General features: G+C 35.9%; 1 protein-coding gene across 2 annotated transcripts in view; it reads right to left on the bottom strand.

Annotated features, from left to right (window-relative positions):
• Positions 1-20,303, bottom strand: part of MED23 (mediator complex subunit 23) — a 43,289-nt gene that overhangs the window by 15,181 nt on the left and 7,805 nt on the right. The window contains exons 7-18 of one of the 2 annotated variants that reach the window (XM_054569971.1): positions 20,178-20,279; positions 19,491-19,560; positions 18,028-18,140; positions 16,396-16,491; positions 15,803-15,820; positions 10,583-10,783; positions 8,820-8,963; positions 6,448-6,593; positions 5,258-5,503; positions 3,201-3,343; positions 2,000-2,174; positions 799-962 (exon numbers count right to left, since the gene is read on the bottom strand). In XM_054569971.1, the coding sequence (XP_054425946.1) occupies positions 799-962; positions 2,000-2,174; positions 3,201-3,343; positions 5,258-5,503; positions 6,448-6,593; positions 8,820-8,963; positions 10,583-10,783; positions 15,803-15,820; positions 16,396-16,491; positions 18,028-18,140; positions 19,491-19,560; positions 20,178-20,279 (1,618 nt within the window). The remainder of the gene's footprint in view (positions 1-798; positions 963-1,999; positions 2,175-3,200; positions 3,344-5,257; positions 5,504-6,447; positions 6,594-8,819; positions 8,964-10,582; positions 10,784-15,802; positions 15,821-16,395; positions 16,492-18,027; positions 18,141-19,490; positions 19,561-20,177; positions 20,280-20,303) is intronic. The other variant, XM_054569972.1, reaches the window with a different exon arrangement.

Genomic DNA, 20,303 nt, shown 5'->3' on the forward strand with positions numbered 1-20,303 from the left:
CCAATTTTAAAGGCCTACAAGGCCCTTGTGACCTGGTCCCTGCTGCTTCTCCTAAACTGACAAGTAAAATGTACAGTGCCAGATGGTGATAGGTTCTATGAAGAAACAACAACAAAAAAAGGCAGAGCAAGGGATGAAAGAGTTCTGGTGGTAGGGGATTTGCTATGGAAATAAAGTGGTTCAGGAAAGGTCCTCCCGGGTGAAGGTGACCATAGTCAGAGGCCTGAGGGAGGCAAGGGAGTGAGCAACACAAGATGTAGCAAAGTTAGGGTTACAGTTGTGAGCACCTGAAGCAGAGTTGATTCTTGTGTTGTCATTGATTAATTATGGTATTATTTTACATATGAACAACTGTAAATCCACATTTGCTCCACCCTGTATTAATATTTAACTGCTTGATCTGCACTTTGCTGGCTCTCCTCCAGACAAATGAGCCTCCTCTCTGAACCACCGTGCTCGGTTGTTCCTCTGGGTCTTCACCTGGGTCCCATCTACTTGAAACGTCCCACTCCCAGCCCCTCAGTTATTTTTTTATTAAGAGTGTAAAGCGCGGTCCTGAGACCAAAAAGCTCAAGAACCACTATTGAAAAATGGCTGAAAACTGATGTTCAACTTAGTTAAAGTGACACTGCACAGAAGAAGCTACATTAATGACTGAAACGGTGAAGCTATCAGAACAACTGTTTTTTTCTCGAGCAAGTGGAAAGCATTTTTTCAATACGCTATCCCCCTGATAATCAGTAGAGGCCTAGCACGCTAATTCAGCTGTTTTTGTTAGTGGTGGTGGATTCACTGTACCTGTTACGTGAGTTGCTCTGGCTAATGTCAATATCAAGGCTCGGTTCAGTTCTTCAGATTCCGCAGACAGCACTGTTTTGGGATCACTAAGGAAGCGTGTAAACTGTGGCTGTACCTCGGAGCTACCTAATGCTGTTATAAGCCTAAGTGCAGTGCTCTCAACACTGAAAGGTGGGAGAACAAAAAGAAGCATGAAAAAGGTAACTTGCTTATAGATTTCAGAATTACAGAATTAAATCTAGCTCTAGGTTAATTACAATGGGAAAACACAAAACTATGAATTTTCCTTCTTTGATTAAAAACAAACAAACAAACAAACAAACAAACTTCTGTGTGAGATGAGCTTTGCTTAAATTCTTTTTAAAACCTGAGCTGGCAAATTTTGTAGTGAAAACCACCTGACATGTTTGCACATTTGAAAAGATAGCTTATCACCCGTAGGACTAAAAAAATTCATCTATGATAAACAGCATTTCAAAAATTACATTATTTTTATTTGTATTTTTACTTAGAGCAAAATCAAAATGACATTATTGATACTTTGACAACAGTCTGAAGTATCTTTAAACCCGACAGTTTAAAGGGTTAAGTTAGCTCTGGCCAGATAGCTCAGTTGGTTAGAGCATCATCCTGATATACCAAGCTTGTGGGTTTGATTCCCAATTAGGGCACATACAAGAAAACTATAAATAAAAATTTTAGCCCTGGCTGGTGTGGCTCAGTGGACTGAGCGCCAGTCTGTGAACCAAAAGGTTTCTGGTTCAATTCCCAATCAGGGCACATGCCTGCATTGCTGGCCAGGTCCCCAGTAGGGGGAGTGTGAGAGGTATCTCTCACACATCAATGTGAGAGATCGATCGATGTGTCTGTCAGACATCAATGTTTCTCCCTCTCTTCTCCTTTCTCTGAAAGTAAATTAATAAAATCTTTAAAAAAAAATTTTAAAGGGCCAAGTTAGACCATAATGTCAAAGGCCTTGGAAGTACTTATTCTCAGTCCAAAGATTCCAAAGCAAGGACTCAACTACCTTAATAAACTTTGGTTTAAAAAGTTAGACTCCATTCTATACTGGAAATAATATACCCCAGAAGCAAAGGAGTTTTTTTGACAAGTGAGTACAAATATTATAAGGCAAAGGTTTAAGTTCCCATCTCCAACAAAGTTTCTTATAAATCTTAAAGACAGTTTCCAATGAGCTCACCAGAGATGGAGCTGGTTCTGGTTTGTCTGGGCAACTGCAGCCAAAGTATGGAGATGACTCAAGAGTTGAACTCTGTAATGAGGCTGAATGTGGTGCATCCGGTAGCTGAACATCTCAAGGAGTGTGTGTAAGATCCCCCAGGCGTGAGACTTGAAAACAGTTGGCAAAAGCTGACCTTGAGGAATAAGGTAATTTAAGACACCAATTGGTAAAAGCTGTGCACTGAAAGGCGTTTAAAGAAAAGTCACACTGAATAAAATCTATGCAAAGGTTTGATTGTGAACACACACACAGAGAACCACACATATGTACGCATATTTCCCAAATTTTCCCTATAATTTCCACTTTAATTGTAAGAAAGAAAATCAAGATCATAATTATAATACCAAGTTTGCTTCCCCCCATCCTGAAACTTGACAACTGATCTTCAAGTTCATATGGACAAATAAGAGACAAGATATGAAAAAAGTTATTCTAATCTTTCTCACTTCTCAGTTATTTTTTAAATTCTTTTTATGAAGTTAATGTTCCCAATGTTTTGAAGCAAGGGGATCACTTTTTAACACAGGAATTGCATCACGTGTGCTCTTATTACTTTCCCCCTCCCAAAAAATTTTATTCAGCTCTCAATAATCAGATAAGAATAGGAACTATGGTTAAAAATAAAATTATATTGTATTGGTGAAAAGTTAGAATTATTATGCATTAGAAAAACGCTTCCATTTAAGAAAGTATTTATTATTCAGAACCGCATAATAACTAACAGACATTATCAGCTCCCATCTGCCATGCAGGAAAACTCCTTGCATACTTCCAGTCAGCTTTAGTACTCACTGCTGAGCCAGAGGCAAACAGGCAAAGAGGCAAATAGGACCATGACTCTTGCATTAAGACAATGACTATGTCTGTCCTGCTCCCTGCATCCCAAACACAATACCCTTTTCTTACCATAACTTTACATAAAAATGCAACTCACGCCCCTGACACTATCCCTCTTTTTAATTTTATTTTTCTCTGTAAGATTTGTCCCCTGACACATTGCAATTTCATTTATTTACTTTTTTGTCTGTCTCCCTCATTAGCAGGTGACTCTGTGGTGGCAGTGACTTCTGTACACTGCTGCATCCCCAGCACCTAGAAGAGTACTTGTTGAATTAATGAATGGGTTACTGGCTATAAACACCCGAAGGTCCTGGCTTACTGATGAATCCTTTGATGCCCAAAGACTCTATTTCCATATAGACCAATAAGCGACTGTACGTTTCCACGAGGGCTGGAGCCAAGGCCACACTGGACTTTGCATGAGCAAGTTTTATCACTCTGGTAGCAATGCTGTGGATAAGGCTGAGGAGAAACAAAAAGAAGGAAAATAAAAATCCCTTACTTTTGGCATAAATACAGGAGTTACTCTATTGTTATGAACTCAAACATATGAAAAGAATGTCCCACTTTAATCATGTAAGTTGTGCAGGACACTTGGTAGCAATGCAGAGTACAACCTGAGACCTACTCTGGTTTCCGTGGTACTTCCAATGTGCATTAGGATCCCTCTGCTCACGGAAAAGCAGAAACCGAGTATGTCTTGTTAAGAACATGCTTGAATAGTTCCAGCACATTTTTCTTTTTCAAATGTGTAACTAAAAAACCATTTAAGAAATTTAACTTTTGTTACAGAATTACTTAATAAACCAGGCTAAGACCCAAATGCTGGGTTCCACCCGGTCTTCCCTCAACTCCAACACACGTGCTGCTAAAGTACACGTGTAATTCTACCACGGTTTACCATCTGAAAAAGAGCATGGCTTCCCTAGAGCTTACGTCCCACCTAGAGGCCCAGAGATGAATGCTCTTTGACCTGCACAGTATTTGAAATTTGAGCCAATACTTAAGAGCCGAAAGACTAGAAATAAAAATCTGAATTTCTAGCCCTTCTCCAAAAAATGTACAAGAGCTCACCAGGCTGGCCTGCACTCTTACACTAGAGAAATTAGCTAAAGCAGCAGCAGTAAGATGGGCCCTGCAGGCCCCGGTCAGCGCGGCGCCCCCCATGCACAGGTGCTCCCACATGCACCAAGAGCCGGCTCGCCTTCACTCAGTGCCCGGCATCACTCCTCTGTTCTAGCAGTTTGGCCCTTGGAGACACTTGAAGTTTGAGAATCACACTCAACAGAATCTTTCTGTCTTTTAGAAACCATAATGCCAATTCTAAAAGTGCCCATTTTGTAATAAACACAGTTAAGGCATTGCAATGTTTGCATCCTTCGACACAGCAATTCTATATTCAGTGTATATTTAACAAAAATATAATTATGGATAGAGGCAAAGACAGCCATAACGATAGTCTTCATAACCATCTTTATAAACTAAGATAATGCAAATAACTTCAATGTCCAACAATGTGGAACTGGCTAAATAAATCATTTATAGCCAATGTTGGCCAGGTAGCTCAGCTGCCTAGAGCATCGTCCCAATACGCCAAGGTTGTGGGTTTGGTCCCTGGTCAGGGCACATACAAGAATCAACCAGTAAGTGCATAAATAAGTGGAACAACAAATTGATGGTTTTTTTCCTCTCTCTTTCTGTCTCTTTCCCTTCCTCCTTCTCTTAAAGAAATCAATAAATAAAAACTTTTTAAAAATCATTTATAGCCACACAAAAGACTTCTTTGTAGTGATTAAAACAATTGTTTTTGAAGAAAACTAAAACTAAAGAGGAGCCTGAGAGATTATTATGGGAAAAGATGGTTAAAAAACTGTATTGCCCTTAAGGGCCCATTTTGTTTCAAGAAGTCCATACAGCCATATTTATATATAGAATAAAAGACTCAGAATATATACAAAAATTTTTACAATCCATATTTCTCATGGAGGGATTATAGCAATTATTTCCTTTGGGTATATTTGTATATTCTAGAAATCCTATAATAAACAATTATCAATTTATAATGAAGGAAACTACTTGTAGAAGACTTTATTTATTTTTTTATTTTTAGAGGGAAAGGGAAAGAGGGAGAGAAACTTCAGTGCAAAAAACATTGATCAGCTGCCCCTCGCACGCTCCCCATTGGGGGCCAGCCTGCAACCTAGGCACGCACCCCAACTAGTGACCTCTTCGCTTTGCAGGCTGATGGCCAACCAACCAAGACACACTGGTCAGGGCAAACGAAACCTAATTATATTTTAAAAATGTACCTGACCATAAAACATACTTAATCATGATATCAACTCCATGACATAGGACCAAATAAATCGACCATACCTCATTTTGGCATGAACCGTCAGTGAATCCAGGAGGTTCATTGGTAAGGGAGTGATAGATGCTGAAGCCAAACAGCTTGTTCCAGGAAGAGGTATCCTCATAATTCCATTTCCATAAATAGTTTCTACCAGAGCTCCCATGGGTAACGTAAAACATTCTGAATTTGTAGAGTATGCATTACACAGCAGGGCAATCTTATAGTCATTCATCTGTAAACTTTTATTTCTAAGACTCTGCTGTAGGAACCTAAAATGTCAAGTCCCATTAAACAGGAAAAATGTAAACCATTTCCAGTAGTTAACCTGCATTTTTTTTAAAAAGTTTCATTTCATGCAACTATTTACTAATATTGTCTTTATTCCCACAGGTTTTATAGTTTCTGCCCAAAATATGGAGTAGAAACACATATAAAAGTGTAAGTAGCATTTCAGAAAGAGTTTAAGTAATTACAAGTTAACAATTAGTATTTTTAAGTATGTACTACATATACAGCACTAAGATTCAGAAATGAATAACTCACAAATTCATGAACAAGGTTTCTAATGTTTATTATATATCTGCTTAAGCACAACAATAGGCCTTCAATATATTGTAGATGTAACTATGAAAAGATGGGTAAGGGGTGTCTGATAAATGAAACATAGTTTGACTATTGTGCAGTCTCTTATGAAGTCCTTTCCAAAAGTTCTGGGTGGGAAGTTCAGATACTCCTAACACCTTTGACTGAAGCCCGGTCCTATCAAGGGAGGGCGCCTTTGGGTAACCACAGCCTAGAGAGTGATGTCAGGGAGCATGCCAGGCAGGACAGCCCCATCAACCCTGGCAGCCCGGGGAGTGAGAGACATGTCAGCCAGGTCATGCTCGAATCCCAAAAACTTAAGAAATTTTGAAACATTTTCACAGACTTTGGGTAATTTTTAGTAAAAATTAAAGTAAAACATATAAAAGCAAAGATTAGACCTGATTAAATATATATATGCACATATATATAGAAACAATTAATTTTCTCATTGTTCTCTGATGCAGATATTGGTCAGTTTCTCTTGGTATGACATGCATATTAAATATTCACGCTTACTTCCAGTGAGTGTGGGGAGATTTCTATTCTTTATACAAATACTAAGAATAATATTAGTCTATAATTCATGATTTATAAAATAAAAATTAACTGTTAAGCTACAAATACTTACTCATGGTGAAGGTTTAGGGAATGAGGTATTGGAATTTGTAGCTTGGAGTTGTCGTTTTGGGCTTTTCTATTAAGATGAATCCAAATGCAAGTCATTGCAAAGGCATGAGTTGACTGAGGTTTGTTAATATCAGGAACTGGAATACACTAAAAAATAATATCAGAAAGAGAAAAATTATCTAATTAAAGCTATTTAAGTAATCTACTTTTGATATAGCTGTTTTAAAAATATCCTGTACTAATTCTTAGCTCCAATAGGTCTTTGTTCAGTAATATAAATCAGAAGATATAACAGCTATAAAATATTGAAACTATTGCAAGATTGTTTTGATTTATCAAGAAAATAACAAATTCACAGGTGCTTAGTCAACCTTTTCCTTCTACAGAGCATTCACTACCATGAAAATATTTTTATTCTTTAAAAATTAAACACTATGAAGTCTTACTGAGGGGGAAGTGGGTATGAGGGGACTAAATGGTAATGGAAAAATACAATAAAAAATGAAAACAATTCTTATGGAATGTGATAAATATAATGAAAACACAAAATTTCTAAAAGTCACATATGGTTTTTTAAAAAGTTTTATTTACTTTTTCTTAGAGAGAAGGGAAGGTAAGATAAAGGAGAGGTAAAGCAACATTGATGTGAGAGTGAAACACTGATTGGTCGCCTCTTGTATGCACCCCAACCTCAGACTGAACCTGAAACCTAGGCATATTCCCTGACTGGGAATTGAACCAGCGACCTTTTGCTTTGCAGGATGATGCCCAACCAACAGAGCTACACTGGCCAGGGCATATATATACTTTTTTGAGAAAATAAAAGTTAAGGATTTGCTTTTAAAATGTCCAGCATTAACAAAAAAGATAAAAAGGAAAGATGAAACAAGAATATTTCTTGGCGATAGGTACATAGGAGCTTACTTTTGTATTCAATCTTAAAAATTTAAAGATTTCCACAAATTACCCTGGTCAGGTAGCTCATTTGGTTAGAGCGTCATCCTGATATGCCAAGGTTGCAGGTTTGATCCCTCGTCAGGGCACATATAAGAATCAACAAATGAATGCATAAATAAGTGAAACAACAAATTAATCTTTCTCTCTCTCTCTCTAAAAAATCAAAATAAAAATTTGAAAAAAATTATCATAAATATTTAAGGAAATGCAAATAAAAACCACAATGAGATACCACCTCACACCTGTTAGAATGGCTACTATAAAAAAATACAAGAAATAACAAGTGTTGGAGATAATGTGGAAAAAAGGAAACCCATGTGTACTATTGGTGAGATTGTAAATTGGTGCAGCCACTAATTTATTCAAGAACGGAACTACTATATGATCCGGTCATTTCACTTCTGGGTATTTATCTGAAGAATGTGAAAGCACTAATTGAAAAGGTATTTGAACCCCTATGTTCACTGCAGCATCATTCACAGTAGTCAAGACAGGGAAAAAAACCCTAAGTGCCCATCAATGTATGAATGAATAAAGAAGATTTGTACACATACACACACAATGGAATACTACTCACCTATAAAAAAAGAATGAAGTCTTGCTATTTGTGACACCATGAATGAACCTTGAGGGAACAATGCTAAATAAAATAAGGAGAAAGACAAATACTATATGGTCTCCCTCATGTGGAATCATAAAAAAGAAAAAATAAACAAAAAAAACCTCCCAAACCAAACAAAATAAAACAAAAACAAATTCATGTATAGAGAGAACAGATTGGTGGTTACCAGAAAGAGAAAGGGGTCTGGGGGTGGGTGAAACGAGTGAAGGGAGTCAGTTGTAAGGTGACGGATGGAAACTAAACTTTCAGGGGTGATAACTTTGTAGTGTACACAGATATTGAATTATACTGTTGTAAACCTAAAGCTTCCATAATTTAAAAAAAAGATGACCTGATACAAAACTGGAAAAAATTTCCATAATAAAATGTTTTTAAAAAACATTGGGAGGGGACACAATTGGCAAACAAACAAAAAAAGATATTCAGAGACACTAATGATATCTGCTTATTTAATGATGTGCAAGCTTAAAACAGCATAATGCTTTGTAAAACTGTGAATCTACTTAAAATGTAGAAAACAGTTTGCTATACTAAATGTTCAATTGTGGTTTAAGATAAACTTCATGAATAATTTATTTTAATTTCATTATATATGAGTAAACTTGTGACAAGAGAGGCCCAATTAATTGATGTCTATCCCACAATTGTGGTTAGTCACAGAATTGAGGGAAAAAACCAACATGGATTTCCAGGTCTTAAATCCAGTGCTTTTTTCACAAAATCACACTAAAATCCTTAAACATAAATTAGACATAATTCACTCGTCACATTGTTAACTACTCAGTAAAACTTACTTCTTTTTCTGGGTACAGAAGGTCAAAGAGTTTCATGACAGGGAGAAAATCAGCTAGTGCGTTTTTCTGAATACTTCCGGAAATGAATTGCAGGAGAACCCACATTAGATGATCTCTGCCTTTAATCAGTCCTCGCCCTGCTAACTGGAAAAGATGTTTAAACACACATTTACATGGCCAGTTCAAGAGATAGATGCAGTAAAGTTTAAAGATGAAAACAAAAAGGAGAAACTGTGCTTTCTGAGTGTTAGCATCTAACTTTGATATTTGCTAACTACTTAGTCTCTAAGTCAAGACACACCAGGAAAAGCCTTTTATGTTATTTCAATATATATTTTTCTTCCATGACCCCCACAACTATGCATATCAAAAACTTAATGTTTTTAAAGAAAAAAACAAAAGAAAATTAAGTGTTTTAGAACATAATTAAGTTGCTCATATGTGCATGAGAATCGAGTTTAATATGGGATAATTACTACCAATACCTCACCAAAACATGAGGAATGCTTATTAAACTCCCCAAAATTAATTTAAGATTCTCAAGATTCTCAGCCTGTTGGCTAAGCTCAAATATAATTTAAAATCCTTATGGGTTGGTTATCAAAAAACACTTTTTCTGGTTTCCTGTAGATTATAAAAGAAATCAATGGTGGTGGTGGTGGTGGTGGGGTGGTTGGGGGTAACTGGGGTTGAAAGAACTTTAGCAATTCTTCTGAAAAAAATTTCCCCAAATAATCCATGTTAGAGAGATGTTACAAATATAACACTTATTTTATTCCCAATGTGTCTGACACCTTATGACTGAAATCAACTCATCCCACAAACTTACTCTTCCAATGTTTTGCATTCATTTTCTTACCTTTCCATTCACTGCGAAAGTAGATACCAGTGAGTGATCCTAGACTCCTGTTACTCCCTCTGTTACCTACAGTCTCCAAGCTCTATTCAACTCGGCATGCCTGCTCTCTGGCTTCTCCTCCCTCTCTTGGTTCAGGCCTTCTGCGTCTCTCACCCAGACCACTGCAATAGCTCCTCGAGTAATTTCCTTGCCTCTGATTTTGGCCCTATCCATCTCCACGTCACCATCATCCTTCATGTGGCCATCAACAATCTTTTCAACTTGTTTATGAAGATGTCATTCCCCTCTTCGTCTGCCTCCCAAAGAAAATCTAAGCTCCTTAGAACAAACACATGGCCATATAAGGCTTTGTATGTCTGGTCTTACCTTCCTGTCTTCCTTATCTCACCAACACTTTCCCCTTGACATTTTATTTTCATTTCTTATACACTTCTATCCCTTTTCAAATGATGATCTTATTGCCATGGAAACACTTTCCCAGCTTCTGACAAATTTCTGTTTGTCCTTTAAGTGCTAGCTTCGAGATCTCTTTGATAAAGCCACTCCTATGTCTTTGACTGGGACTCTTCTTCATTCCCTTCAGGGAAACATGTTTTCATTATGAAAACTACTAAATTATAATCAAATTGTCTCTCTATCTTTTCTCTAATAAGGAGGTCATTGAGGGTCCTACAGTGCCTTTTCATCTTGTATCCACTCCTTCTTGCCCTGTGACTATATAGAATGAATGACCAAATGCAGTTTTTGTAATGACGAGAAAGTGAAAAGTTAAGAAACCACTCAACAAAACATAAATTAGGACTCAAAACTTCTGCCAATGCTGAAATCACTAGACAAAGTCCACACCAGGCTAAAACAGACTCATCAACAGGTGAAGCAGCTCTAACAAAAGATTAGCACTAACCTTCTGATGGAGAGACAGAACCATATGTGGAAAACTTGCAAACTGGAAAAGCACAAAGAAAATGAGCTGACTTGAGAGATGCTGCCACAGGAGTTGACTTGTTCCCCCATCATCAAACTTCTCCTCAGTCTCAGATCGCTCCATGGCATAGACCACCAGGTCCACCAGCTGGTCCTCCAGCACAGGGCAGCGCTGCTTATGCTGTAGGGCAGAGATTAAATACAGTATTCCAAAAGCCTCCTGGTTAGTTTCCTAAGTTACCAGTTAATGGGCATTATTTGTAACAAGAGGCTGAGAAGCATGAAATGAAGTTGAACTTAGAAAGTTAAGGTTAGATTTAGTCTATTAAAGCTGCATCATGTTACATTATCACAGAGGATGAGTTTCATTAAAAAAACCCTTTTTCAGGCCTCACACAAGACAGACTTCCCATTAACTTTTGACTTTTGCTGTAGACATCATTATTTCAATTTGACAAAGGGCACTGCACAGAACATTTTGCTATTTATCCTTTGAAAAAGTTAATTTAAAAGGCATATGAAATGGAGATAGCAGTATTAACTTTCAATCTAACCCAAAAAATGAAAACCCAGGATTTTCAGGAATCAAATATTGATAGGAGAGCAAAGAAACATGTGAATTTATTTGAAAGTAACCACAGATTTACTCTAACTTTATATACAGAGGTATACCTATAAAAAGCTGCCAGATTACTCAAAATCTCTTTTTTCAATGAGTGCTACTGATCCTAATACTGAAATGGAAACTTCCTTTAACAAAAAAAAAAAAAAAAAAAAAAAGGTCTCAAAGTTAATCTCTGCTCTTCTCTCTTAGAAGTCAAACATAATGCAGCTTTAATTGTAAATTAGACTATTTTAAAATCTAAAACAAGAAAAAGAACTGAGTTTAAACACTAAAAATGAGAATGCAACTTCCCTTTCTAGAGGCAAAAAGATTTATGCTTTTTAAAGTGATTTAAAAAATATATTTTACCAAAGGATATGTGTTAAGCCATATTTTATGCATTTTCATATTTCCTTAATAAAATGTTATATGGCTTAATAGTGAGGCAGTTACATGCCTTTCTAGTGAATACAATTACTAATATACGTGCTTTCCTTCTAAACTTTAGATGTAGTTATTAGTCTTTTGCCATGAAAAAGGGATATGATTTCTTTAAATTTAGGGAAAAATGCAAAATGGGGACGAATTTGGGGAAAAAAAACAAAACATAATGAATAGCATCCCCTCTTTTGCATGCTCTTTGCCAGCTCCAAACTTTTAAAGCTCCAGTATAGCTGCACTTTCTTAAAGCATGCACATAAAACAAACATCTATCCGAAACAGTAAGCATCAATGGTTGGTTCATATTTTTTTCCAAAAACACAATGCCATGTTCACAGTTCAACCACATTACAGGTTTACAAATAGCAATATTAACACCACCAGTTGAGACTACAGTACTTTTCCTCCAAATGTAATTATCATTATGAAGCAGAGCAAAGTGCAACAGACAACACTACAAACTATTTCTTAAATCAGCATGCAAAACTACTGTGTACAGGGCTTGAAATTCACTAGTTCTGCCAACCACCAACAACCTAAGAAATGTTTCAGACAACACAAATTTAGAGTGAGATCATTCAAAGTATATAAGAGTCAGAAAAATTCGGGAAAAGGAGTAAAGCCATCATTTCCAGTAGGAATTTTTCATTAGTGATGGGAATTCGCTTCGAGTTTGCCAACTAACCAATTTGTCACCTAGTCTTCCATCCGTGATGGTCTTTCACCAATCTGCTTCAGGAAAAAGGAGCAAACTAAATAAAGTTGGTTTTAGCATCTGAATCATTTTAGAGTTACCCTTTTTAATATTAGCTATTTTTTTTAAACTGGATTTTCACCTACAGATTTTAGGGGTGTAAGTGATGGTCATACAGTTAATGATTTAAGGAGAAAAAACAAAACTATTAAGGTTTTGATAAGGTAGAAGGATATTTTGACAAAGTAGAAAGGAAATTTACAGTTAAAGCGGATGATTTTTCAATACATACCATGACTCAAGGTTACATGCAAATTTTCTGTAGAGAATTAAATCAGTAAGGATCTCCTCGGTGCCTAAACGCCCCAGCGTCTGAGGGAGGCAGAACGTCTATCAGGATTAACTCTACATTTCCCAGGAGTTTTTGGTTAAAACCAAGGATACTTCTTAAACCCCTAACTTGAACATGTTTCTTTGTTTACGTGCAAATTTTAATAATACCAAAAAAGAAAATGATCTGTGCTACTAACTACTTTAAAATAATAAATTTTGCTGTAGTTTTCAATTACTAAGGTAAGTACATTAAAATTAAGACTTCCCATCACATAGATTATTGTACAAAGTGGAACAAATGAAAATTTGCACAGCTGTTAAATGATCTGCAAATAAAGGTTAATTATCAGTCACTAGGTTATGATAATTCTGTAGACCAATAGATACTATGTCTATGGTTACTCACAATTTGCTTTCTGAAAGCTTTTATAAATTTAAGTCTTCATTATATAAGTGTATTAAGTTGAATTAGTTTGTATGTCTATATGCATGTTTAGTTAAAACCTCTTTTAATGATAAAAATCTAAATTCAATATTTTAACAATTCAAATTCTGTATAATAGCTCAAACTATATTGGAAACATTTTCAACTTTCAGCTTTTACTGAAAGCTGAGGCATTAAGAGAAATATTAACATTAACCTCCACCCATGCCCCTGATTCTTTACCACCACGATTTCAGATGGCAGATGATAAGGCTTTTTTCAGTCTCAGTAATGATATTCCAGCTAAGCAGCCTCTAATACTTTCATATAACAGTTCTGGTACTGCTTTTGTGGTAAAATTTTAATATATTGTATTTAGGTGGCTTAAATAAATTTAAATCATTATTTCAGTGCTAGAAAACAATTTTAAAGCAATACTTATTCAGGACAAGGTGGGAAAAAATATCCCTTTGTATGTCATTTATTATATTCTCTGCCAGTAATAACAGGAACACCATGCCAGTTAACACCACTTCAATGGTGCCTCTAAACAGTGATTAGTCTAGTACTTCACTGTCTCAGGGTAATGAGAGTTCATAGACTACCACATAAGAGCTTGAGGAGTATGTTTTGTAATGCTCTTATTCAGTAGAAAGAACACAAACTCATGTAAAACACACAAAACGGTATTCTTCCACTGTGAACACTCCACCTTGCTGGTCACAGAACTGGGCTATTTATGACCTTCTAAATGTGAATGATTTTAAGATAAAATATAGCCCAATTCCTACTGGAAAATGCAATTTGGACAGCTCTTAAAAGCCTTCAAGCTTTCATTAATTACTGCATTGCTAGAGAAAGGACAAGAAAGTACAGTGCAGGATATAGTTTTGTAATGATAAAAGATATAATGTGATAACTTTCTTAGTTTTAATCATATTCGCCTTATACTCTGTGTTCTCATTTTCTTCTCTACTGGTGATAAAAATAACATATCAAGTCAATTCAGCATATTTCTTCCACCTCCAAGTCCATTCACTACAGCGTTCTACTGAACCACTACGGATGAATCGTCAATTTTTGACAATGTTTACACTTCAGTGGGACCAATAATAATAATGTTCTGTCAGCATTTCCATTATAAACTTTATTTTTTATGGATTTATGTCTTAGTCATAAACTTTTTTTAGGTTGAAACTTGTTATTAAAATGATTAGATCAGAGATACTCTTCTTTGAGTTGTTCTGTCAATTTTTGGTTTGAGAAGAGCTGCCCCCCAAAAGAAAGAAGCTAACGACAGCCGAGGCTGCCTGGGGGAAGGTGCTCGCAGCTCAAACGACCAGGGGTACATTTATCCACCAAACTGTAAAAAAATTGAGTCAAGTTTGATTTCAAGTTCACTGTAAAAATTAGTTTTAAGACACAGCATGAAGCATTCTTTCAAAGTTATCTGAATACTTACCTCTAACTCAAGTGAAAGTTGATCAGAATTAATGACTGGGTATTTAGGATGTTAAATTGACAGACTGATTATATGAGGTAACTGTCAGATACTGTGTGTGAAACAGTTTCATTTTCACATGTACAAAGGCTTGTCCAAACAAGGAAACTTGGTAAATTTTTCAGAAGAAAAAACTTAAAATAATAAGAGATACTGCTACTAGGGTGAGGTTTGGCATGCAAAGTTTCAACACTGAGCAAGTTTTATGGCCAAGCTATATGTCCTTAAAAATAGGGCTTTATAAATGGAAGCACTGGCACAACCTTCACTATAGTATTGCAAACAGTAACGCTATTTTATGTAACCTAGACAAGAACGTCTTTTTAAAATAAAAAAGCTGGTCTATTTTAATATGTTGGGCTCAAAAATTTTTAACAAAAACAACTGGAACCACTATTTTGCTTAAAATCTCCAAGGTGAAAAGTCCGGGAACAGACTTGGGACTGTATAAGAGTTTGATTTTTAAAGTTTGGCCATGGTGTTTTTCTCCCACCGTAGGTGAACTTCAGTGGAGAGGAGGAGCTCACTTTAGGAGGAGGACACCTCGGCAAAGACTGACAAAGAAGGGTGTCTGTCAGGCAGGTGTGGGGGCACCTAAGAGTGAGACATTTCTTAGTCAATCCCCATGTTTCCAAAAAAACCCTTCCCTGTATAAAGTTTACCACTCCAGGTTTTCAAAGTAACATATCTCTATTAAAGTGCTTTTTTTCCCTTTTGTTTTGTTTTTAATTTGTTTTCTTTTTTAAGGCAAAGCAACGTAAGTCTTTTATTGATGTTGTTATTTATTTATGTTTTAAAAGTCTGGAAAGATAAAGGCCACCACAAATCTTTCCATCTCTAAAAATGCCACCAGGCTAGCTTTAGCCCTATAGTATGAAAAACAGTAAAATGGAGTGGGAAGGAAAAACAACCCGTCAAAAAGTGACAGGCTTTATTGTGTGCCAGGTGTTGTCTCTTTGTTAAAAAGAAAAAAAAAAGAATATATTAAAAAAAAACACCAAAAACCAAAACCAAAAACAATCCAACAAAAACAACTCTCATATCTCATATCCCAAGAAGAAAGTCATGATAGTGGCCTTGGTCTCAGCATGGTCCTGCCAATTTCAAGCCCCGACCATACATGTATTCTCTAAATGAAATCAGTGGCTACAAAGCGGCCAGCGTATCGTTAGTCACAATACAACAGTAAGGTTGTGAACATACCTGAGCAATGTTCAAGGTCTAGAGCATTGGAGGATGGGCAGGACAAGACAGGACAGAACAAAAATAAAGGAAGAAAAAAAGAAAAGACAAAACAGTGACTATGAGGCCAGCCTCAAGGAACCCAGAGTCAGCATAAACCCTCCCACATGTTAAACCACCAAAAAACAAACATACACCAAAAAAAAAAAAAAAAAAAAAAAAAAAATTCAGCCATGAGGCCACGCTGAAGATACTAAGGGTCATAAAAAAGGATACCCAAACAATAAAAAAAAAAGTCAAAAATTATGGTTAAGTCATGTGTAGGTTTCTCTGGCAAAAGGTATACTTGAAACTGGCCTTATAGAAAAAAAAGCAATGCAAAATAAACCAACTTTTAAAATATTTCCTCTTTAATTTAAACATTCTTAAAGCAATATATATATATATAGATATATGATAGGAACAATACATTGTTGAATAAATCAAGTTTTTAAAAAAAAAAAATCACCCAATAGTTTTTAACTGTTTTGCTCAGTTAGCTATAGCAAAGAAAAGAGAAAAGAATAGTGCAGATTCTATGCGGAATTTACTGGGTTTCTAGCACAGTACAGTACCTGCTTATTTAAACCTAGCATATTGCAGACCATATCCCTGGAATAAGGCTGCTCCAATACATATCTCAACAAAGCAGTCTGTGGTTCAAACAGATCCTTTAAAGAAAATAAAGAAAGAATTATTGTTTCAAGATCAAAGTAAATGTTAATTCAAATAATTTGAAATTGGGATCAAAAAATGCCTCTAAAAGCACTTGTTACCTGCACACAGTAGGCAGTATCTAGTGAAAAAAAAATCATAGGATTTTAGTGCTTGCAATTAATCTATTCCCACCCCTTGTTTGATAAGTGATAACTAATGTGAAAGGACTTGCCCAAAGTCATGCAGAGAATTTAGAAATGACTTCAGGTAGTCACATGACAGTCATAAGCATCACTGTAAGAAAAGGATTTTCTGCTCTGAAATCTAATCCAAAGAGAAATGGTGGCAGTTTCCAATCACCCTTGTACAAGTGAAAAAAACCCAATTTCCAAATTTGGAGAGGAGAAATGACTTGACAGCACCGGGTTTAAGAGTGTAGATTCTGTGATCATATTGTTTGAGTTCAAATTCTGATTCTACCACTTCCTAAACATTGGGGCCTCACTCAAGTTACTACCTACTTTGTGTCTTATTTTCATCATCCATATAATAGAGATATTAAGATGATAGTTAAAAATAAGGATCTTGCAAAGTAAAGTTTTTAGAATACTACCTGGCACATAGTAAGCACACAATAAATTTATCTGTTTTCATTATTATTACTATCACGATGACAGTAAATTCCATTTAGTTTACCACTTTTTCACATTCCAAAGCTTTCTGACTAATACACCAAGAGCTCAGATTGTAACCTGTCTATTTTACCTGCCTCACTTTTGGACAAGTTCCCTAATTTTACTCAATGTATCACTTTTGACTTGAAACATTTACATGAAAAATTATCTAGCCCTGCCCATACCCTGGTCTGTTTTTACGCCAGTCCCCAAGACAATATAATGATCTGTCAAATTTCATTATAGCTTGTCTTTACCTCATGTTTCATTTTATTGAAACTTGTGAATTTTCTTTCCTTTGAGACTTTCTATTCCACTTTTGTTTCATACCCCCTTTTAAAAAATCTAACACCAGGAAGCTCACTCTTCAAATTTTACAGACATTGCAAATTCATTTTTGGTCCTCCCTTTGTAAAGGAAGAATGAAAACAAGGATTCGATTTAAAAAGTCTGTTTCCTAACACCAAGAGCTTTGCCAGAGGTGGGACCACTGGAGTATAAACACCTGAAATATTGCAAACCACAGAGCATATGTGGATTCTGGAATCACACATTGAGCCATACACTATCTTTCATTAAAAGTTACTTCTTCAGCCCTAGCTTGGTAGCTCAGTTGGTTGTAGCACCGTCCCGATATACCAAGGTTGTCGTTCTATCCTCAATCAGGGCTCATACAAGAATCAACCAATGAAAGCATAAATAAGTGGATCAACAAATTGATGTTTCTTTCTTGCTCTCTCCCTCCCAAAAAATCAATAAATTAAAATTTTTAAAAACTTACTTCTTCAGTGTATGAAGAGACAATTAGTATCACACATTATGTAATACAGGATGAAGACTGTTAGCCCAGAAGTTCCATTATAATTAGCAACATACCTTATCATATGGCAAAAGGCCTTTCAAAGGAAAACGAAGAGTTGCAGGATCCAATTTCCATGAATTACAAATGGCACCTGAGTTATTTACAACTGGCAGAAGGCTGCAGCGGCCTGTGTGTATTACAAAAAATGTTTTTAAGCAAATGTGAACACAGCAATGCCTAGTCCTTCACTCACTCTATAAATATTTAATGAGTATCTGTGCTGAACCAGGCACTGGTTTAAAAAATGTTTTAATCAGATAAAAGTTTGAAAATGTTCTTTAATTCTTTTTCTTTGAATATTTTTAGTCCAGGTGGTTAGAGACCAATTTGTGAGGTTGTGGACATACAATGGGTCTGAAGGTATCCACAAAGTCTGATACCAATTTGTACAGGCCTTCTAAACTCAAAAAGGTTGCATTTATCTAAGTATCTAGGACGGAGGTCAGCAGTCTATAATCCATGGGTCAATTCCAGCTTGCTACCTGTTTTTGTAAAGTTTTATTGGATCACTGCTGTTTTGGACGACAATGGCAGAATTGAGTAGCTGCAACAGACTGAATAACCCACAAAACCTAAAATATTTACTGTATCGCCATTTATAGAACAAGTTTGCAGACTTCTCTAGTCTAGGGTCAACATGATTAACTTCAAGCATAATGTTCCCAGAGGCCTTTGATGCAGCATGTGACTAACAGCACATAAACCCAACTGCATGATGAATGTTGCCACTTGGGTGGCCCATGGGTACCTAAAGCTCAACATGTGTTAAATTGAACTCATCAACATACTTCTTAAACCTGTGCCACTTTCATAATTCATTAAATGATATCAATCTCCACTCAGTTACAAAAGCTATAAGTCTGAGAATTATCTGTCTAGTGTTTAATTTATTTTTGTATTTCAGTATCCAGAATAGCATCGTACTCATAGGAAGTGCTGCTATTGACTAAATAATGGACTATATTCCCAGACAGTTCTGAGGCTACCATGCTTATTGCAAACATTGTCAAATCACATGCTTATTTTTAAAAGAAAATTCTGAGAATCCAAGAAAACATGAAAAAATGGAAAATAAAATAAGTGAAATAGAGAGCAAAGTTGTGAATTGGAATGGGCTTGAAAGAGTCTCCTAGTTTTGTATATTGTGGCCACAGAGGGACAGGTCTGTAGAGATTCCAGTTCTTAGAGATTCCATGGTGCTTTACTAGCTCTATTCCAAGTTCCCTCTAATTGCTAGGAAAGGCAGCTTTTAGAACAGTTCTCTCTGAAACTTAGACTCATTCCAGACATTTTCTTTTCCCTCCCTTTATTCAGTACACAAAGTACCTAAAAGTAAGTAAAAGGCTATTATTAAACTCCTAGAGAGTTACTAAAATGACAAGCCATCAAGACATGTATAAGATACTGTCAACTTTGTTCCATAGTCAGATCAGTAGAAATCACACATTATTTAGTATATTTTGAATTATAATCCTACCACAAATGGAGTTTATCCTTGCTGTGGGCCTGAAGGTATCCACAAAGTCTGATACCAGGTTTCCAAGTAACTAAAAACAAAACAAAAAAACAAACAAATATAAAAATAAAATCAAGACTGCTCTTAATATAATGATCATTTACATCAAATGAGATAATATGGAAAGATTTAGTATGATGCCTGGAACATTAAAATTACTCAAAGTTTAATTCTCTTTTGCTTCCTTCCAATTACTTACCAGTTCCTCTCTCTCTGAATTAAGCCAAGTCATACCACAATGTCCTTAGCTATTGATGAAGCTACGCGTATTTTATCACGTAGTACATAAAATGTTTCAATAGGAAAGCAGAGAAATGAAGGAAATAGAAAACAATAATAAAAATATGTCGTATCTAAGGATGAAAGTAACCATTTTAAAAATAAGCATAGCCTTGGCTGGTGTGGCTTAGTGGACTGAATGCCAGCCTGCAAACTGAAGGGTTGCTGGTTTGATACCCAGTCAGGGCAAATGCCTGGATTGTGGGCTAGGTCCTTAGTTGGGAGCACATGAGAGGCAAATCTCCTCTTTCTCCCTCCCTTCCCCTCTAGAAATAAATAAAGTCCTAAAAATAAGCACAAAAAAAGATTAATATAACTATTTTTAAAATAAAAATTGCTATTACATTTTTTGAAAAATATCAAACTTACCCAGTGTGGAAGTTTTCCCTCAGGATATAGTTTTCTGATCTCTGTGACTGCAAAATAGGCTGGTAACAAACAGGCATTTCTTTCCAAGATATATGCTATAACCTAAGAAAAATAAAAGGGCAATAT

The sequence above is a fragment of the Pteronotus mesoamericanus genome, unplaced genomic scaffold (genome assembly GCF_021234165.1).
Source record: "Pteronotus mesoamericanus isolate MK-2021 breed Mesoamerican mustached bat unplaced genomic scaffold, CSHL_Meso_final contig_20, whole genome shotgun sequence".
NCBI lineage: Eukaryota > Metazoa > Chordata > Mammalia > Chiroptera > Mormoopidae > Pteronotus > Pteronotus mesoamericanus.